The sequence below is a fragment of the Heloderma suspectum genome, chromosome 10, assembly GCF_057233095.1.
Source record: "Heloderma suspectum isolate Gila_16-S chromosome 10, 16-S_ref, whole genome shotgun sequence".
NCBI lineage: Eukaryota > Metazoa > Chordata > Lepidosauria > Squamata > Helodermatidae > Heloderma > Heloderma suspectum.
In genome coordinates this window covers 9,143,805-9,164,962 of record NC_139467.1, presented here as the reverse complement: position 1 = coordinate 9,164,962, position 21,158 = coordinate 9,143,805, and the positions used below count along the sequence as shown (strand labels likewise).

Below are 21,158 nucleotides of genomic sequence, written 5' to 3'. Positions count from 1 at the left end.
CTTCATCTGACCTTCAGACACAATGCAAAGGGTAGCAGGATATTTTAAGTAATATTGTAAGTTCATTTGTTTTGCCATATTTTTCGCTTTGATGAATTGCCTTCTTTTATTCGCCACCTCTTTGATGTATTCTGGAAATAACATAACTTCATCTTGTTTCCAGAAAAGGCTTCCACCCTCTCTTGCCAAACGCAGGATATAATTCTTTGTGGAGACTTTTGCAAATTGGACTATGATCATATAATCAGTCCCTTTAGCATTTGGCACATGAAATGCCTGCTCAATATCAAGTAAATAATCAGATGGGACAGGGAGTATCTCATGCAAAAATTTATTCACAAATATAGGCAATTTTACATCATTAGACAGATTTTTAATCTCAATAATACATATACTGGATCTGCGCATGAAGGCCTCCATTTGAGAAATTCTGTCAGAGACATTTTTAAAACAAACTTGTGTCGTAGTTTCATTCCCTGCCACTCGGTCTTTTAGCTCGTTAATTTTTGTCTCCATTTTTTGCCAAGATGCATTAATTAGATCCACAGCTCCTTGCAAGGTGGTGATGGAATTTTGGATTAAATCCAGCCTTTTGGCTTGCTCCGTAAATTGCGAAGATAAAGTCTTTATCAGAGTAAATAATTCCCCTATATCTTCTGTTTCCGAAACTTTTGACACAGGAGGTACGGGGGGAGTTGGCGGTGATGCCAGCCCCTTTCTTCTCCTCAGTGTAGCCATGCTTCTCTTCAAACTGATCTTGCAGGTCCTCAGATGTTCTCAAATATTGTTAATATTTCTTAAATCATCCCTCAGGAGTTGTTGATATTTCTTAAAGCATATATTGCAATGGAACACGTCAGCCCTGTTTTCTCCTATTAAATAGGAGTTTCAGAACAGCTTTTTGTGTTGGTAAAGCTCTGGGGAGATAATCCTGGAATCCAGCCCCCCCGCTACCTCATGTGGAGTACTTTTCTCCAAGATGTTATCCAGATGCTGCCTTGCCCCCCCCTTTTAATTCCAGGGGGGAGATGAAAAGGTTTTTCAACCTTTTAAAAAGCTGTTTGAGACAGCTCCCACAAGAGCCCGTGGGATGCTGCCAGGGTGACATTGGTTCCAACCGGAAGTCCACTGCTCATTTTTCCACAAACCCATTACTGTCTCCTCAGAAGTAACTCTCAGTGCAGTCAGTGAGGTCCTGTGGGTTAAAATGGGGGCTGGTTTCCATCTTTGTGTTCTCCCCCCCCTTCCCAGCACATGTGTGTGTCTACTCAGAAGTAACTCCCATTGTGCTCAATGAGGCTTGCTCCTGAAATGCAGGTGCATCTGGACTTTCAGGGGAAAGGAGAAACGGGGGGTGGGAGGGGGGAAGCCTCTATCATTGGTGGAGCAGCCCCTGCCAGTCAGATGACATTCACTCCAACCGCCACCCCCACCAGGAAGTATGTTCTATGGAGCTATTTTTACTGCTGCAGAGAATCTGCTTGTGGAGCCCTGCTCACAGTAAAGCCAAGTCCTTTTAAAAAATCTGGTATTCCTCCATTAGGTTATCTTTCTGTTGTCGTAGAAACACGGCATACCCTCAATAAAAACCCTCATATTGACTGGACATGGGTGGAAAGAGAGGCGGATGTCATTTAGAGTGGTTGAGGGATTTTTTGGTGGGGATGGAAAATGAGGGGTGCAGCAGTGGGGAGACACCAACAATTGTTGTCAGCTGTAGCTGTGCATTTGAGGGGAGCTAAGCGAGGCCACCTTGGTTGGGATTAGTGAGAAACTTCCCGGGAAATCCTTAGCCCACCCTCCTCCTGGAAGAAGAGAAGCCCAGACCAGACAGTGTTTGCAATCAGCTCCAGAGGGGGGCATCAAAAGGCCTGAGAGAACCATCTTCCGGCATTTGTTTGGGTCTTTGCTTTTTGTGGTATCATTTGCTTGTTTGTTTCAGAATTTAAAAATTGTTAACAGCCTTGCGTGCCTTGGTAGAATGGTGGTAAAGAAATACATTCAATACATAAGTGCCCAGCTCGGTGCTGCCCTCATAATGTCCTGGCCAGCAAGTGCAGAAGCTCTGCTGGCAACACTGCTGCAATTCCAAAATTGAGGGTAAGAAAACCAAGCAAGATAAACAACTTCCCAAACACAAAGTTAAATAATCAACATTTCTCCAGTGCCAAGGTACTTAGTATATTAAAAATTAAACAAATATGCAGTAGATCCATTAAAATGATCCATTATTTATTAAATCAAGTTGTTGCAACCCTATTTCATATCATGTGATTTAGGATCAGGTTTTAAGATGGTGGTTCTGCCCTCTGTAGCTCTGTTGAAGACAGGAGCAGCGTCCACCAGATCTTCAGGCACTGCTTGTGATTTTTCCAGTATGTGATTTTTCCAGTATTTTCTTGAATGCGTACAATACTAATGTGAGTCCAGCAGATGATAAATGAAGCCACTTCGGAAACAGCAAGTTGAAAAGGAAGAACTGAATTAAAAAAAAGAAAAGAAAACATTTTTGAGTGATGGCAAGTGTGACTTCCCCACACCTGCTTATACAGTTAGAAGTGAATTTTGGGTGCCTGTCTATACCACAGAGTGAAACCAGTTTCAGTCACTCCCTTTCCCTCTGCACAACTTGGACAATTGTTCTGTAAGGGAGGCAGCAATCAAAGTAAGTTCAATTATCTGGTTAAAGATTTCTTCTCACTCAGCTACAGTTCCCAAGACTACTTTAGGGGAAACCATGATACTTAAAACGATTTAAAGCCAGCATAGATTTGGATGTGGATATGCCCTTTCCCTTCTGGATTGATGATTCTGGAAAGTTCTCTTTGTTTACACGTTGGAGTGGGAGGCAGAGGTTTCGCCTTGTGACACTTCAGAACTTGTGCCCATGGGAAAAAGCAGAAGTAGGATGTCTTCTGTCAGCCTCCCAATAGGCAGAAAAATAGTACAGAGTTCCTCCTTGATGAACTGCAATCAAAACCTCACCGAAGGTATGAACAGCAGAACTGTTTTCTGCACCCTGCTCAGTGCCTCCATTATATCCTTAAGACATGTGTGCGGGCCAATCCATGCACCATCTCAGCCACCATGCAATAGGGAAAAAAGGGTGTGTGGAAGAAATCAGTTTTATAATCATGACATTTTATAAGATAGCAAAACTGTTAATTGCAAATTAGTCTGGCAACCAAGGATTTTTGGTAAATATTAGAAAGTGTTTGTTCTTCCCTCTAATCATCTCTTCATCCCAAGTAACATTGATTTACCTCTGCAGTTTGAGAAAGGGCATGTGTAAATTCAAATTCTTTCTTGGTTACCAGAAGACAGATTGAATTAATTTGCATGTTACCTCTTTTCTGACAGATCAGAAGGTTTCTTTTCCAATCCCTCTTGATGTTAGTAATAGGATACCTTTAGCAGTAGACAACACAAATAAGCACACTTGAATGTTTTAGAGCATGTCTACACCAGCCTGAAATCCTGCATTTAAAACTGAGCTTTCTGCTTCTGTTTTAAATGCAGGATCACAAGGACTCCCATTTTCACATGCTTCCTTTCCCCCCTCCCCTTTCCCCCTCCTTCTCCCCGTAGCTGAGTCTTCAATCTCTTTTATTGATCTCGCTCCTCTTCTTGCTGCTTTTCCTCTTTTCACAGAGGGAACTCAAGCGGAACACAATGGGGTAATTTGATAGCTCATTATCTGCGATCTATTTAAAAATGGAACAAAGGACATTTAGTGCAGGATAATGGGCTATCAAATTACCCGTCGTTCCACTTGAGTTCGGATAATTGAGCAGGAACTCCTGCTTGAGTTCCCTCCATGAAAAGAGGAAAAGTGGCAAGATCAGTGAAAGATATGGAAGACTCAGATATGGGGGTGGGGAGCACGTGTAAAGGGAGTCCATTGTGATCCTGCATTTAAAAAAGAAGCAGAAAGCCCCGGTTTAAATGCAGGATTTTAGGCTGCTGTAGAGATGCTCCAGACGGGATTCAAGCTGTGCAGATGTATCGGGAAAGAATAGGATGTTGGGGAAGGTTGCTGTGGGTGAGCTCTTGTTTCCCCAACCATTATCCAATAAAACCCTGGCTGCCTCTTCCTACTTGTCCTCCCTGCTACACACCCACTTCAAGTGAGCTCTTTGCTTGTTTTTGGTTTTATTTTCAAAGAACCTGGCATGGTTACCTGATTAAAGTTTCTTTGATGCTAATTTTTAACAGGCTTTCTGCCCTCTCTTTTTTTTTTTTTTTTAACACTTTGGAGTCGTGTTTCTCACCGGAAGCATAGAATTAGCGGAGTTTCCCAAGCTTCCAGTGGTCCTGGGCGCATTAAGAATGCTGTGGATGCTGGGAAGACACCCATGGAATATGGCATCTCCATGAAGACGTTTACCTTCCATTGCAAAATGCATAGCTAAAGTATGCTTGTACAACAGAAGAACAATCGTCATCGTCATCATCTAATTTATGTGCCGCTTTTCTGCAGAAAGTGCCCAAAGCGGCTAACAAAATAGCAATACAACAACAACATTATAATAGGACCTCATTACAATGATAAACAATTCATTTCACTGATACTAACATAATAACATTTCCGATTAATTACAAAATAAGCAAAATCAAATATTGCAACATGGTATCAATTATCATCTTTCAGTAGTGTGTAAACCAGAGCCCAATAAACTAAATCTTTCCTATGCATTCAGACTTCAATAAACACTATGAACTGCAACAGCTATGCCAGGAAAACAAAAGTTCAGATAGCAGCCAGGTTTCTTACAGCCTGCAGCAGATCTCTCCCATGCGTCACTTGCTCATGCTAGTGAAGTTCTCACAGGCACACAGCTCCAAAAGAGACAAGGGTGGTGGTATTCAGTCTCTTCCCCTGTACTCTGGGTGTTTCTGCTGCTCCTGGAGGGCCTGTGATGGCTGCAGATATATACCCAGCCACTCTGGAAACCAATTCCAGTTCAATTTCCCCAAGGCAGAACTCACCATACCCCACTTTCTCATGGTGCAGCTCTCAAGGCTCCCACAGAGACAAGGGTGGTGGTGATCAGTCTCTTCCCCTGTGCTCTGGATGTTTCTGCTGCTCCAGCTATTCCATAGGATACCCAATCTCTGTGAAGATAGCTTTCCAGTAGTGGTACAGGGAAAGGGTCAAACTACACATGATACTCAGTTCTTCTTAATCCTTTCCCCCATGGTGATTTCACCACTAAACTCCTCCTAACACATACACACAGCTTCTTTCATCCAATGGGGGGAAAGATGAGTTAAACTTTCCACAGGGGTGAAAGCAGCTGGGAGTTGGATAATTTCTTGTAGGGAAGTAACACGGAGGCAAAAGTGTTAGCAAGCCTTCCTCTCACCTTCCCCAACCTTCCAGTCTAGACTGCAGCCTATGGAGAAGGGCCGTAGCTCAGGGGCAGAGCACACACTCTGCAGACAAAATCTCCCAGCCTCAATCCCCAGCGTCTCCCGTTAAACACAGACCAGCTAGCAGGTGATGGGAAAGACCTGCCTGAGCCCTGGAGAGCCGCTGCCACTCAGAACAGCCAATCCTGAGCTAGACAGACAAATACTCTGACATAGTCTAAGACAGTTTCCTAAAACTAGAAAAAGCAGGGGGAGGAGAGAAAGCATATTGCATAGTTTGGCAAAAAAAGGAAAAAGTATAAAGCATGTGTTGGTGCTTCACAATCCGTATAATGTGAAAAATAAAAGAAAAATGGGGCCTCTTGCTCATCTGTGGACCTCAGCTGCCAGCCTCTGGACTCACCTGGATGGTGTGGCTGAGGCAGCCAGAGGTTCTCTTCGCGAGCCCCACCGTGTTCAAGGCCTCGTGCGCAAACGCCTCTGCTGAGATCATGTAGCGTTGGTTGTACTTGTCGGTCATACCGGTGGACACAAACATGGGCACAACACTCTGCAGAGGGAAAGAATGTCGCCGCCAGGTGGGGGCTGTGAACAGCCATGCTTGACTCTGTGCCTGGGGGGCCTATCCTCCAGCTCAGGGCTCCACCGGTCAGGAGCCAGAGCTGGAAGCTCAGCCCTGAAGTGCAACAGGCAGAAGGCACTGCTCTGATAATCAGGAGAGGGCAGAAGGCCAGGCTCCTAGAATGCAGTCAGCCTGGACAATCCTGAGCTTTCACAGTTGCCGGAGTCCAATGTTGGGCACCCCGTTGGTGCCTGAGCCTGACGAGAGCGAGCTCCAAGGCCTGAGCACAGACTGGCCCTGGAGACCCACTTTTCCAGGCCCCAGCCTGTGACAGGGAGAAAGACCCACCCATCGGCCATCCCGCTTTGGCAGGAGAATTGTGCCCAGCTCCATGAAGCCATGTTGCCTTTTTGTTCCTTGGGGTGAGCTCAGTGCACAATACCTGCACAATGATGCCTGTGGAGCCATATTCTACGTCCAAAGCACGTGAGAAGAAATCAACAGCTGCCTGAAACCGAGGCAAGAAAAACGCATCAGAGGATTTGCACCCCTGAGGCCAGTCCACAAGGCATCCTCTCCCCAGTGGTTTCCACAGCTGCAGCTCTAACTGCAGGATATTATTGGATTTTCATAGTCTTAAAGCAGGAGTGGGGAACATGCGACCCTCCAAAAAGTTGCTGGGCTGAAATTCCCAATAGCCCTACCCAGCAGTGAGGGATGATGGGAGTTCCAATCAAACAACATCTGGAGGCTCACACATTCCCCACCCTACTTCCAGGATGCTTCTTTACATATTGCCCCCCTTTGCCAATTAACATCTGGCTGTTGTTTGGAATGAGTGTATTCTTGTTAGGCTGGGCCCCCTCTATTTTATCCTGGACTTTTAATACTTGCCTGGGAAATTTACAGAAAGGTCTCATTAAACTCGTGGAGACTTGTTTTCAAGCTGAGCTGTTAACATACACAGTAATCTGGATGGTTAAGGCAGAGTTGTGTACAAATGCCAGGGGTGGAGAATCCTTGGTGGCATTCTCCTTTTGTTGTTATTTCTCTAGTTATCTTCCTTGTAGTTGCTAATCTTCCCCACCCTTTGGGAGGGGATGGAACAAGGAAGATTAGCTGCAATGAGAGAGACAGAGACATACTGCAGAAGGAAAAGGCGTAGCCACCATCTCATCCCACCTTTCTTTGCCTATCAGGAGGCTGCCTTCGAAGTCTGAAACAGGCAGCGCTGGGCTGCTTTTCACCCAGCAAGTAGACCGTGTAGCCTGGCCCTCCTGTTTTAAGTTTACAAACCTGCACATTTCCCTCACCTTGGTTGCGCTGTATATCGCTAGCAGTGGAAAGGGACGCCGGCCTGCTGCTGCTGACAAATTGATGACAATCCCCTTCTTCCTACAAAGAGAGCCACCAGGGTGACTTAGGGCAACATCTGCTTTTCACTTAGGAATGCAGTCTGAACCAGGATTCTCCAGAATTGAACAGAAGGTGCCTCCAGGCGGGGCTTATGATGTGCCTTCTCCATGAATCATTCAGGCAATTTTATAGAGATTCCAGCTCACATTGTCATCCAGTTTTAACCCTCTGATATTTTCCCTCTGCTTCTTTCACCTTTTTTCTTGCCGCAGAAAATCAATTAAAGAAAAAGCAAAGTAACAGGCTAACAGCACAGTCTCTTTACAGGTGTGAAGAGGAAAATGTGTGACTGAGGCACAGTGGGAGGAGATGTCTCTGGGGAAGGTGGATGAAGTGTTGGGGATTCCCTTCCTTCCTTTCTCTAGTATTTGCCATGCATTTCCAGTTTTAGAGTCAAGTAAGAAGCAGGGACATGAGGGAGGAGAGGACAGGGCAGCATTGCCCATGTGGCTATGTCATGCCCACTGTATGAACAGAATATATTACGATCCCGCCCCCCACTATACATACCTGAAGTGTGAACGGTCAAGTGCTGTTCTGCTTGTAGCTTACACTGGAAGAACAATTATAGATAGTCCACCCAACCTTGAGGTGTCTTCAAGATTTTATTCCTCCTGACAAGAACCTGCCCTACTGGCTCTACTCCTTTGTCAGTTCCTGACATTTCCTCATGCCACACCCCACCTCCCTTTGTGAAACACAAATTGTGTGTCTCTAGAATTGTGACATTTCTGTGCCCACACAGCACCTATCACACTCTATGGCATGACATTAAATATATATAAAACATTAAACAGTAGTTAAGATCAGAGCTGTGTGCAAGTTGCCTCTTGAAATTCTCCACCTTACTTGTGGGCAGAGAAATCTGTGAGACAATTTCACCAGATTTCTCCAGGAGGAGGAGGAATTCTCAACAGTTTCTCCCAGCTAGGGCTCCCCATTGGCAGGGCTTGTAGCACAGCTTCTTTTTTGCCAAGGGTTTTGTGGTTTTCCTGCTGCAACGGCATCAAATGTCTTGGCAATCTGGCCCCAATTTGCATACACCATAATGCAGGTGGGGGCAGTGTTGTGTCAAGCTCCAGGGGTGAGGAGGAGTTAGTGCTCCGCCAAAATCTGTCTTCCAATTTCCTGAAAGTTTTCTCCCCCAGGAAAGGGGCTTCCATTGTTCTGCCTCATTCTCAGGGTGTTTTATTTTTGTGCTGTTTTTGAGCTTACCTAACCGCAGTGAGCCTCCCAGGATGTCTGCACATCCTGATCTGAAAAAGCCCTGTGGGAGGAATCACCTCATGTTGCGGTCCCCTGGGCTTTAACTGAAGTGTAGGAAGCTGAGGAGGTACAAGCTCCCAGAGAGATGATAGTACAATGAAAAACAGGATGCTTGTTCTCATTTCTCTGCCACTTCCTAAGTAAGGTAAGTGCAAGAAATCCAAACCCAACCCATAAGAATTTCTCCCAAATTTCTTCACCATAGAATTTCTTTTCGAAAGCAATGTCTCTTCTATCAAACTGAATGAGAATGGTTGGAATAAATGCGGGAGAAATTTTCGGCACAGCACTAGTTAAGATGTTATATATAAAACATTAAAAAGTTATGATGTTAAACCAGTTCAATTGTTAATGCCCTACTTCCCGTGAGGATGCTGGAGAACCCCTCGGAGAATAATAATTTGGGTTCCCTACTCCTGAAATCAAACATTCCAGCACGTAGGTGGAACCTAGGAGCAGAGCACAGCACAAAGGTTTTCTATTCACTCAAGGTGTATAGCAGCCTTCTCCAACCTTGTGCCTTCCAGATCTGTTGGACTAAACCTCCCATTGCCCCCATGGCCATGCTTGCAGGGGGTGATGGGAGTTGTAGTCCAACATAGCTGGAGGGCACCAGGTCGAGTAAGGCTGGTGTGCGGCTCAGCAAAAATCCAAACCACAGATAAAGGGTGAGGGAGGCAGCCTTGCCCGTTGTTTCCTGGCAAGTGATGCGCAAGGCCCTCCGTGACGGAGGATGCCCTCATCTCCTACCTGGCAACCATCTGAGGAAGGATGATCTGCGTCATCTATGAAGAGAAGAGAAGGTGAAAGCGAGTAAATGAGCGCAAACCAGGTCTCGGCCCCTTCCGTTTCAGTGACCAGGTTCGGATGCCACGCCACAGCTCCTTGTGGGTTATTTAGCCCATGCTGAGCCCTGGTGCCCATGGATGCCATGTTGCATATGCAGCCCCCAAGTGGGAGTTGCTGTGTCATGTGAACCTGGCGAGCATGGGTTATGTGCAGATTAAGCAACTCTAAAACATACCATGGGTTATATGAGGGTGGTTTAACCCTTGCATAACCCATGCTCGCCAGATTCACACGACACAACACCCCCGAGCATGGGATGCATATTCAAAATGGCACCCACATGCACCCCACACATGCCACAGCCTTACTGTGGGTTAAATAACCCACAGTGGGCTGTCGTGTCGTCTGAACTGAACAGCCCCAGTGTCTGTGAGGCCATCACCAGCTCCCTTCAGTCCCAGACTGCCATTTTCCAGATCCAAAAGGAAGCATGCCCACAAATATACTCCCTAAATATTTCAAGAATGACCTGGAAGTACAACCCTGTTCTCCTGTCTCTCTTCTTAGATCGTAAGCCCCTTGAGGTAGGAACCTGTCAAACCTATTCTTTGTAAAGTGCCCATATATCGATGACGCTATATAAACAAACAAACAAACAATGTACTTCTTTCCTCAGAGATTCAGCAAAATGGCCAAGTGTGCATATGCATACACACCACACCACATGTAAGTGCAAGCACACACACATACTCAAAGGTCTGATGATCTGGACAGTTCATATACCCGGCAGGGATAAGTAATTCCATTTCACCCACCTTCACTGCTGAAAGCAAGTTGCAATTCACCAAATCATTTATACGCTAAAAAAGAGAGGAACGAAAACAGGGTCTTACAGGTTTGTTTGATTGTTTTGAATGGGCCTCTCACAATGGCTTTGTGTAACTTGGCAGCAGTTAATAGACAAAATGGGCTTCATGATCCTTAATAGCTGGAACTCTCTCTGCAGCTTTTGGAATGTCACATTGTTGTTCAGTCGTTCAGTCGTGTCCGACTCTTCGTGACCCCATGGACCAGAGCACGCCAGGCCTTCCTGTCCTCCGCTCCCTCCCGGAGTGTGGTCAAGTTCATATTCATTGCATCGGTGATGCTAACCAGCCATCTCATCCTCTGCCGTCCCCTTCTCCTTTTGCCTTCAGTCTTTCCCAGCATCAGGGTCTTTTCCAGGGAGTTTTCTCTTCGCATTAGGTGGCCAAAATATTGGAGCTTCAGCTTCAGTATCTGTCCTTCCTAGGGATGTACGAAACCCCGCTTACCTGGCTCCGCCAGGTTCCACTGGGGGGGGGAGGCACTCCGTCCCTCCCCCCGGAATCCTGGCCGGCCAGCTCCGCTCCGCGGGAATTCCGCAGAGCCGCCGGCCGGCTCCACTAGCAGCCGGACATCCGCCCGCTGGCTAGCAGGGACACAAATGGCAGTGGCCATAGCCGCCGCCGTTTGCGTCCCTGAATTCAGCCGTGATAGGCTACATAAAGACTTATGTAGCCTATCACATCTGGGTTAAAAAAAAAAACAACGCGTACGCAAATGGCGGCGGCTACAGCCGCCGCCATTTACGTTCCTTATTTTTGGCCGTCTTAGTCTACGTAAATATTTACATAGACTAAGACGGCCAAAAATAAGGAACGCAAATGGCAGCGGCCATAGCCACCACCATTTGCGTACGCGGTTTTGTTTTGTTTTTTTAACCCAGACGTGATACGTAAAGACTTACGTAGCCTATCACGAATTGGGGCAGGGGGGACAGACTGCAAATGGTGGCGGTGGCGGCAGCCAGTTGGAAGACCAGCCGCCGCCGAAGCCGCTGCTGGAGCCGCTGCCGTCTGGAACATCCACCCCAGGTAAGTCTCATCCCGGGGGGGATCCGCGGGGGGGGCGGGGGGCAGGCCGTTCCGCAACGGAGTTCGGGGGGCCGAATGCACTGGCATTCGGCCTCACCGAGATCCGTGGCGGAATTCTCTGACATCCCTAGTCCTTCCAATGAGCACTCAGGGTTGATTTCCTTTAGGATTGACTGATTTGACCTCCTTGCAGTCCAGGGGACTCGTAAGAGTCTTCTCCAGCACCACGGTTCTTCAGCAAGTGGGAAGGGCAGAGAAATAGCAGTTTGAATTTGGAAACACAGAGAGGGAGGGAGGCAGGACAGATTTTTTAAAGTGGTTTCAAAGAAGGAATCATGGCATTTATTTGTATTATTCATACATCACTCTTCAGCCAAGATTGGCTTCCAAAGCAGCTTACAATTAAAACGGAGAGAGGAGGAAACCAGGAGGGATAGAACCAAATCATCTGCCCCCCCCCCTCTGAGGAAGCGCATCAGGGTAGCCCCCTCTGCTTATCACAGTGCTTGGGAAATCTCAGAGAGAGGAGAGGATGGTTTTATGTTTCTGTTTCCCAGATGGAAAATGCACCACAGAAAAGTAGTGTCCTAATGCCAGATGGAGGGACACACCACTGGCCATGGCAATGTAATTACTCCTGTTCTATTAAAAATATGAGTGATACATGCGCGTGCACCCGCACCCACATACACATTATGCAAATGGCGGTCACGTGCAGGGGCAGAGGGAGAAGCCACGATGGCTTCTTCCCTTGTCGCGATCCTCCAAGTACAGCCAGTGTGTTCTAAACCCTGGGTTACTATGAATGAACCAGTGTGCTAGATCACCAGTCTTGATCCTGCTTGGCTCTTCCTGCCAGCAGGAGCAGCTAAACAATCCAACAATGTTCCGTTCCCAGGATGTTTAGCATGATCTCGTCTGATCTCGGAAGCTAAGCAGGGTCAGCCCTGCTTAGTACTTGGATGGGAGACCGCCTGGGAATCAGGCTTCCTGCATTGAGCAGGGGGTTTGACTCCAATGGTCTTGTAGGCCCCTTCCAACCCTATGATTTTATGATTCTATGTCCAAACCTGGAACTCTGATTTGTCTCTCCCACAAGCAAGCCAGAGTTGGAACCCAGGATTTAATCATGGCTTCCAACTCTGGCTTGTCAGGAAAGAGAAAAGACAGGGTTCCAGGTTCAGTTGTTGTTCAGTCGTGTCCGACTCTTTGTGACCCCATGGACCATAGCACGCCAGGCCTTCCTGTCCTGCGCTCTCTCCCAGAGTGTGCTCAAGTTCATATTCATTGCATCGGTGATGCTATCTAGCCATCTCATCCTCTGCCGTCCCCTTCTCCTTTTGCCTTCAGTCTTTCCCAGCATCAGGGTCTTTTCCAGGGAGTTTTCTCTTTGCATTAGGTGGCCAAAATATTGGAGCTTCAGTATCTGTCCTTCCAATGAGCAGTCAGGGTTGATTTCCTTTAGGATTGACTGATTTGACCTCCTTGCAGTCCAGGGGACTCATAAGAGTCTTCTCCAGCACCACAGTTCGAAAGCATCAATTCTTCAGCGCTCAGCCTTCCTTATAGTCCAGCTCTCACAGCCATACATTACTACTGGGAAAACCATAGCTTTGATTAGACGGACCTTTGCCGGCAAGGTGATGTCTCTGCTTCTTACTATGCTGTCGAGGTTTGCCATAGCTTTCCTCCCAAGGAGCAAGCGTCTTTTAATTTCATGGCTACAGTCACCATCTGCGGTGATCGTGGAGCCCAAGAAAGTAAAATCTGTCACTGCTGCCATTTCTTCCCCTTCTATATGCCAGGAAGTGATGGGGCCAGATGCCATGATCTTGGTTTTTTTAATGTTGAGTTTCAAACCAGCTTTTGCACTCTCCTCTTTCACCCTCAACAAGAGGCTCTTTAGATCCTCTTCGCTTTCTGCCATTAGGGTGGTATCGTCTGCATATCGGAGGTTGTTGATAATTCTCCCAGCAATCTTAATTCCGACCTGTGATTCATCCAATCACAGTTTCATCCAATCACGGTTGTTCCATGTCTGGTTCTTACTGTTGCTTCTTGTCCAGGTTCAGACATCAGACTAAACGACCCAAAGATGGAACGTCCCAGGGATGTTTAGCCACTCCCACTGGCACGAGGAGCCAAGCAGAAGTGATCGAACGGTATGAACTAGCATGTTGGCTCATTCATGGCAACCCAGGGTTTTAAAAAAACCAAACTGGGTTACTACTGTATGCAAACTGGGCCATTGTTTTGAGAAATTTTAATGCATTTATTTATTTATTACATTTCTATAACACCCAATAGCCAAAGCTCTCTGGGCAGTTCACAAATGTATTGTGAATATGAAGAGGAGAGGATATGAAAAAAATATCCTCTCCTCTTATTTCCTTACTTCATGATCTAGTTCTTCCATGTTTCCTTCTAATTCCTCTATCTTCTGAGGAGAGACCTGCTTCCCCAACCTATGCCCGATTCCACCAATTTTTTTTATTTCTTTCCCTTTAAAACCGCATTAGCAAGCTCTACCCCCATTTCAGTATCTCATCATTGCTCATTTGCCACCAATTCCTATACCCCCCATTTCACTATCTCAGTATCTCACCATCACGTATTTCCCAGCAAATCCTATACTCCCATCTCACTATCTCAGTATCTCACCATCGCGCATTTGCCACAATTCCTATACCCCCCATCTCACTATCCCAGTATCTCACCATCGTGCATTTGCCAGCAATTCCTATACCCCCCATCTCACTATCTCAGTATCTCACCATCACGTATTTCCCAGCAATTCCTATACCCCCCATCTCACTATCTCAGTATCTCACTGTCACGTATTTCCCAGCAATTCCTATACCCCCCATCTCACTATCTCAGTATCTCACTGTCACGTATTTCCCAGCAATTCCTATACCCCCCATCTCACTATCTCAGTATCTCACCGTCACGTATTTCCCAGCAATTCCTATACTCCCCATCTCACTATCTCAGTATCTCACCGTCACGTATTTCCCAGCAATTCCTATACCCCCCATCTCACTATCTCAGTATCTCACCGTCACGTATTTCCCAGCAATTCCTATACTCCCCATCTCACTATCTCAGTATCTCACCGTCACGTATTTCCCAGCAATTCCTATACCCCCCATCTCACTATCTCCGTATCTCACCTTCACGTATTTCCCAGCAATTCCTATACCCCCCATCTCACTATCTCAGTATCTCACCTTCACGTATTTCCCAGCAATTCCTATACCCCCCATCTCACTATCTCACCATCGCACATTTGCCAGCAATTCCTATTCCCCCCCATCTCACTATTGCGCATTTGCTAGCAATTCCTATACCCCCTATCTCACTACCTCACTATCTCACTACCTCACTACATCAAGCGCATAACAAATATTTCTCTTCTCTCCCCACCCCATCCCCATCACCCCCATTCCATGCTTTACAACTGCTTCTACATTCCTGATAAGTTAGAACAACAACAACACAACTGTTTGCCAACCTGATCCAAAAAATAAACACTTGGAGCATTGCAGTTTTGCATTTTAAACTCACTTAAATCATAGCACCATCATTACTACTGGAACAAAATGAAGTTTGCTTGGGACACCCTCATCACCCGCTGTTCTCTGGGCTGTCATTTGGGGGCCCTCTCGGCTACAGGGTCCAGCCCTAGCTACACCAGTGAGGGTGAGGGGCAGGCTTTGGCTTATGGGAGTGCAGGTTACATCTATGAGGACCCACCCAGCCAGTGTTTTATGGCTGGGACTGAAATCACCTTGTCAGTGTTGTGGATGCTCAGGAAACGGCATGGCATCTCTAGGCTGATACCAACATTGTTCACTGTGGAAACACCAAATATTACACAAGTATATTAACAAACAATGCAAGCGGGGGTATTAACATGAATTAGCAACCTCTCTTCCATTGCCCAGAAATGAATAACTGGTTTTAATCGGACTTAGACACAAGTAACTATGAAAAGGAAGCAGGTTTACTTTGCTGGGGGGAGGCTCCAGAGGTCAACAAGTAGAGAGCTTGTGCTGTCCATGACCGCATGTCCACTCTTCTTCATGCCCTCCTATTAATTTCTCTTGTATACAGCAACAACTTACAGTTCCCCATCATTCTCTTACCATTACACTGTTTTCTGTTTAAACTGCAGATTCTGCAAAAACTCAGTCCAGAATAAAGCACGCAAATACAGAACATGTCAGCAAACAGATATATTTGCATATTTTGAAACATTTGCATAAGAGGCTGCACAGAATCTTCTTTTTAATACTTATTTTATTTAAAATGTATACCCCACCTTTTAAACATTGTTAAAACGGGCCCCATCACAAGTCTTTGTGTGTGAGAGCCTTAATTTGCAGCATGTGCTTTATTAGCACCAGGGATGGCGGAGAATTTCTCCCTGAATGTCCGGAAGGCCGAATGCCAACGCATTCGGCCCCCCAAAATTGGCGGTGAAATTCTCCGCCGCCCCCCCCCAGGATGGGACTTACCTCCTACGAATGTCCCGCCCGGCGGCGGGTCCCGGCGGCGTTGCGGCGGCGTTGCGGCGGGGGCAGCGGCGGCGGCCGGTCTTCTGACCGGCTGCCGCCGCTGCCATTGCAAAATAAAAAAGTAAAGTAAAAAAAAACACACACACCTGTGATAGGCTATGTAACGATTTACGTAGCCTATAATGGCTAAATTTCCAAAGTCAGCCATGATAGGCTACGTAAATCGTCACGTAGCCTATCACGGGTGACTTTGGGGGGGGAAAAAAAAGCGCATATGCAAATGGCGGCGCCCATGGGGCGCCACCATTTGCATTCCTTAGTTTGGCATGTCTAGTCTACGTAAAGATTTACGTAGACTACGGCAAAAATAAGGGAACGCTACGATTTACGTAGCCTATCACGGGGTTTTGTTGTGTTTTTTTTTCACTTTTTCTTTCGCGGCCGGGGAGACGGGGCGCTTCTCCCTGGCCTGAATTTCAGCCAGGCGAGGCGGGGCGCCTCCCCCTTGGCCTGAATTTCGGCCAGGCGAGGCGGGGCGCCTCCCCCCCTTCTCCTGAACTTCGGGGGCAGAACTGAAGCGCCTCCCCCCCACCACGAAGCAAGCTGCGGGACAAGGTAAGTCCCTTTCATCCATCCCTAATTAGCACAGATTTGGGGGTTGAGAGTTCAAGAATTGGGATACTTGACCACAGGCTCCAGTTCACATCAAAGTTGCTCCCAAGGACAAAGTCTATGTAAAGACTTACCCAGAATGCCGATCTCCAAGCCCTGCAGAGCAGCCCGAATGGGCCCGTAGATTTCTGAGCCCAAGGTGAAGTCTGTCTGGATCACCTTGGTGCTTCGGCCATGCTGCTGCTCTGGGAAGCAAAGGCAGAGAGAGAGAGAGAGAGAGAGAGAGAGAGAGAGGTTCCAGTTACCTTCTGTTGAAAGAAAAACGATTAAATTCTTTGTTAAAGAATTTACAAGACTATCAAAGCCACTACAAAAAGAAAAAAGATCAAACATCCTCTTCTCATCATGTCAGGAACAGTGTTCTATCAAAATTCATATGACCACAATGACTACTCCAGTAAAGAATAAAACTATTCTATTTATTTGCAGTATTAATTACATAAGAGTTTCCTCTGTGCTTCTGTGTGTAGACTCTGTTAACTTATCCATTTCTACAATACCGATGTACATAATCAACTGTTCCCAGGGTGAGGCGACACAAAGTTCTTCCAGTATTTGGCCCAAATAATTTTTGTGACAACTAATAAATTCCTAATCAATAATGTAACCACTTTGAGATTTGTTTCAAATAAGAAACACTATGTAAATATTGTTTAATAATAATAATAATACAAATAAATAAATTCTGTTTGCAAGTGATATCGAGATCAACAACCCTAAACAAAATTAATGAAGGGGATAAACCCAAATTCCTGCCCACAAACTAAAAGGTAGTGCCAAAAATTTACTGCTAATAATTCTGGGCAGATTGACAGTTCCAGCACACATGCTAAAGGCCTGTTTACAGCGCATTGCATTTCCAACAGCTAAACTGGTTCACTGAATAAATCCAGTTCAATCGTGCCCGTACTAGGGTGTTTCTACATTAAAGGAAATTCCGCCGCCTTACTGGGGCATTTTGTTTCCGTTCCCTTGGCGCAATGAGAGTGTGCTCTTTCACAAGGCAGAACTGGAAATGCCACTTCCCGGCCGGCTGCACTGGGCTTCCTATTGTTTGTAAGGCAACATCACCATCTAGTGGGCTGCTGAAAACCCATTTTTTTTAACTTCTAGCTTATTCCTGGGGGGGGGGGGGGGGTGTTATAGCACAATTACCCAGGGAAGGAGCAGGATAGGTCCTGGAAGTTGACGAGGTCATGTAATGGACCTGCAAACTTCCAAGAATGGTCAATCATGAGCGTACAATAAATGCCTTGTGACGCCCTCTGATACCATCTTATCCTGAGTTTCTCTGATAGTTACACTTAGCGAGGCTGACTTTATGGTATGAGTTATACTTAGCCAATTAGTATCAGTAAGTACCATCCTCAAGTCTCTTTCCCCTAGAAGCATAAAGTTATGTTTCTATATTTTACTCAAACCACAGACAATGAGTGTAATAGTGTGCTAAAAATCCTTTGTGTTCTTGACTAAATAACAGCTGCTCTGATGAGGTCAAGCTCTTGAGAACACATGAAGGGCCCAGTACTTTGGATCTGCAAATACTAAAACCATTGGCAGGGGGCTCCAACCTCCTGCATTAAATCCAATTAACTGTCTAGAAAATATTTCCCCATTAATTACCAAAGATGTAAACCTCTCAACATTATTCCTCTCTCATGCCTGAAATTCTTGAGCTCAACCCCCAATATTCAATTCCCCATGTTTAACTACTGATGATAGGAGGGACCTGGAGTAAATCTCTTTTTCATTTTTTTCCCAAGGTTTCAAAAGCTGCTGTGATATCATCTTAGCCTCTGTTTGATGACCTCTATTTTTTTCAGCTACACAAAGTAATACATTCAGTGGGTGATCTATATATAGTTGTTCTAATTGAATGACTATGCTATTAATGTTCAAACGCATCCAGACTGCTAACCACATAAATGGGCGGCCTCAAAAAAAAAGATATTAAATCAGGAAAAGCCAATCCACCCAGTTGAACAGTCGTCTGTATTATATATGGCTCGATCCTGGAAGGTTTAACTTCCCGTATAAAATTATCCAGAGCCTTCTGCCATCCTTTCAGTTCCTCATAATCCTCATCCAAGTAATTTTTTAAAATGTTTATTATTTTTTAAAATGTTGAGCAGTATAGGGCCCAGAAGAGACCCCTGCTGTGGCACTCCACTTGAGACCTCCATCCAGATTTATTGATGTATTATTAAAACTTATGTACTACACTAAAATCTCTAAGGGCACAATTTTATGGGGATAGTAGGCCGCCTCCAAATTCGGAGGTGACCAACTATCCAATGCAGGACGGGTGGAGTGCAGAGGGATCTTCTCCTCCATGGTCTGCCCTCCCTGCATTTGCAGCTAGACAGCTGATGTTGGCTGTCTAGCTAGGGCCCCTTGGAGCAGAGGGGGAAGAGCTGGATGGCGCATAGGAAGTGTCATAATGGCGCTTCCACTATCCCCTCCCCAACCCTAGGAATGCCCCCTTTTCAGCCACTCGAACCACGCTGCCTACAAGGGGAGTTGGTTTTCTGGGAACCAAACTTGGAGCACTGGCTCTGAGGTCAGTTCCCAGGAAATGAAAAATCCTATGGCCGTATAGATGCTGCCATAAAATTGTGCCCTTAGTCGTCTACATGGAAATATTAAAAACCACTCTTTAAAATATGCGATTAAATCCTATTTTATTTGTTTATTTTTTATTGCATTTATATCCTGCCTTTTTTCCTCTTGCAAGGAACCCAAGGCAGCTTACATTACCCTCCTCCTCTCCATTTTATCCTCACAACAACCTTGTGAGGTAGGCTGGGCTGAGAGTCTATGACTGGCCCAAAGTCACCCAGTGAGCTTCCATGGCCAAGTGGGGATTAGAACCCAGATCTCCCGGCTCCCAGTCCAACACTCTCACCACTAGACCATGCTGGCTTTCAACTACAATAACAATAAAATGCAATACAAAGAACAGTATATAGCAGCCTATGATTAAAAGGTAAAAGGTGTCCCCAACCAGTCGTGTCCGACTCTAGGGTGCGGTGCTCATCCCAGTTTCTAAGCCGAAGAGCCAGCGCTGTCCGAAGACGCTTCCGTGGTCATGTGGCCAGCATGACTGAACACCGAGGTGCACGGAACGCTGTTACCTTTCCCGCCGAGGCGGTACCTATTTATCTACTTGCAAATTCTTACTTTCGAACTGCTAGGTTGGCAGAAGCTGGGACTGAAGACGGGAGCTCACTCCATCACGCAGCACTCGGGTCTCGAACTGCTGACCTGCCGACCTTCCAGTCTGCAGTTCAGCGCCTTAACCACTAAGCCACCGTGGCCCTAATTAATTAATTGATTAATAGCAATTAATTACAATCCAGAGAGAGCCTGGGTGAACAAGTGTGTTTTCAGGAGGCATTTACAAACAGCATTTCCAGATTGCTCAACTGGCTGCAGATCCACCTCAGTAGTATCATCCAACCCACATTTTACCACCTTATCCACAAGGATATCAAGGGAAACCTTACAAATGCCATGCTCCACGCAAGGTAACACTATCCCTTAACAAACATGTAACTCTATTAATAAAAAGAGAGGGATGGTTTGTCAGGCATCTCCCTCAAAAAGGGTCATCCCGCCATAAACCTCCCCCAAGGACAAACAGCAATTTGACTTCTATGGGCTTGAGCAACATTTAGCAGTCATGGTGGATTGATTTCAACATCTCTCCATTACAAGGCATCACATTAGCAGAGCCCACAACAACCTTTCCCAATGTTCTCTCTGTCCCACCCACCCCACTGCCCCCACCCACTGCCCCTTTGAGATCATGTTGTCAGGCCTCATTTCTGAGAGCTGAGCTCAGCGGCCCCCTGGCACCACCCAGCTACAGTTTCCTGCTTACCGACTTCAGCAGCCACCTGCCTCAGTTTTTCCAGGGAGCGGCTGATGAGAACCACGTTGAGGCCTCTCTTGGCGAGCTGGTTGGGAGGGGGGTTAAGGAAGACAAGCAAGGTCAGGTGCAAAGGCTTAGCAGCAGAGGATGTGCAAGGCTTGCACATAATTGCAAATGTATCTTTTGAGTCACTAATGCAATAACTTGAGGCTGCTTACATGTGAAAGTCGAGTAATTGGTTGTGATGACATGTTTTAGAACTGCTGCCCATTTCTCCATTTTGTATGTGAAACTTTCGTTCTTCCCACATAATACTGCTTACTGTGCCTAAACTCACAAGAGTGCTGTTTTTTTTATAAAAAGTTCCAAATTCAAAGATAAACAAATGAGCAACAAATGCATCAAATTGAAGTTTACTTATCAACAGAGGATAGAACAGGAAACATTCCCCCCCCTTTCCTTACCGAAAAGATATGTAAGTGGAATCCATTGGCTGCTTGGAGGTTTTCTTTATGGTTCCTCAGCATGACAAACTGTATTCCCCCATATTATTGTTAATGGGTTAGGGTTGGTCTGAATGACCTTTTAGGGATCCCTTACAACCCACTGCCTTTGACCGCAAAGAGATTCAGGATCCCTTCCAACTATGTAATCCTTGACTCTTAAGATTGTCTCTTAAGATATGAAAAGGACAGTTGATAACCAAAAACATTCTGGTGATGTGTTTCAATGGAAGCTAGGACAGCTCGAGAAGGTATTGGTAATGAGTGGAGTTGACTAATCTCCCTCCC

At 45.9% G+C, this 21,158-nt stretch overlaps 1 protein-coding gene across 4 annotated transcripts in view; it reads right to left on the bottom strand.

The window, feature by feature from the left end:
* Positions 1–316: 316 nt before the first annotated feature.
* Positions 317–21,158, bottom strand: part of LOC146337616 (very-long-chain 3-oxoacyl-CoA reductase-like) — a 106,611-nt gene continuing 85,769 nt past the window's right edge. For 3 of the 4 annotated variants that reach the window (XM_084815003.1, XM_084815006.1, XM_084815004.1), the window contains 8 exons: positions 20,377–20,452; positions 16,568–16,678; positions 15,092–15,156; positions 9,368–9,402; positions 7,249–7,330; positions 6,378–6,443; positions 5,777–5,923; positions 323–2,479 (listed from right to left, as the gene is read on the bottom strand). In XM_084815003.1, coding sequence (XP_084671129.1) covers positions 2,351–2,479; positions 5,777–5,923; positions 6,378–6,443; positions 7,249–7,330; positions 9,368–9,402; positions 15,092–15,156; positions 16,568–16,678; positions 20,377–20,452 — 711 coding nt within the window. In that variant the 3' untranslated portion in view covers positions 323–2,350. Of the gene's footprint in view, positions 2,480–5,776; positions 5,924–6,377; positions 6,444–7,248; positions 7,331–9,367; positions 9,403–15,091; positions 15,157–16,567; positions 16,679–20,376; positions 20,453–21,158 lie in introns of all 4 variants that reach the window. The other variant, XM_084815005.1, reaches the window with a different exon arrangement.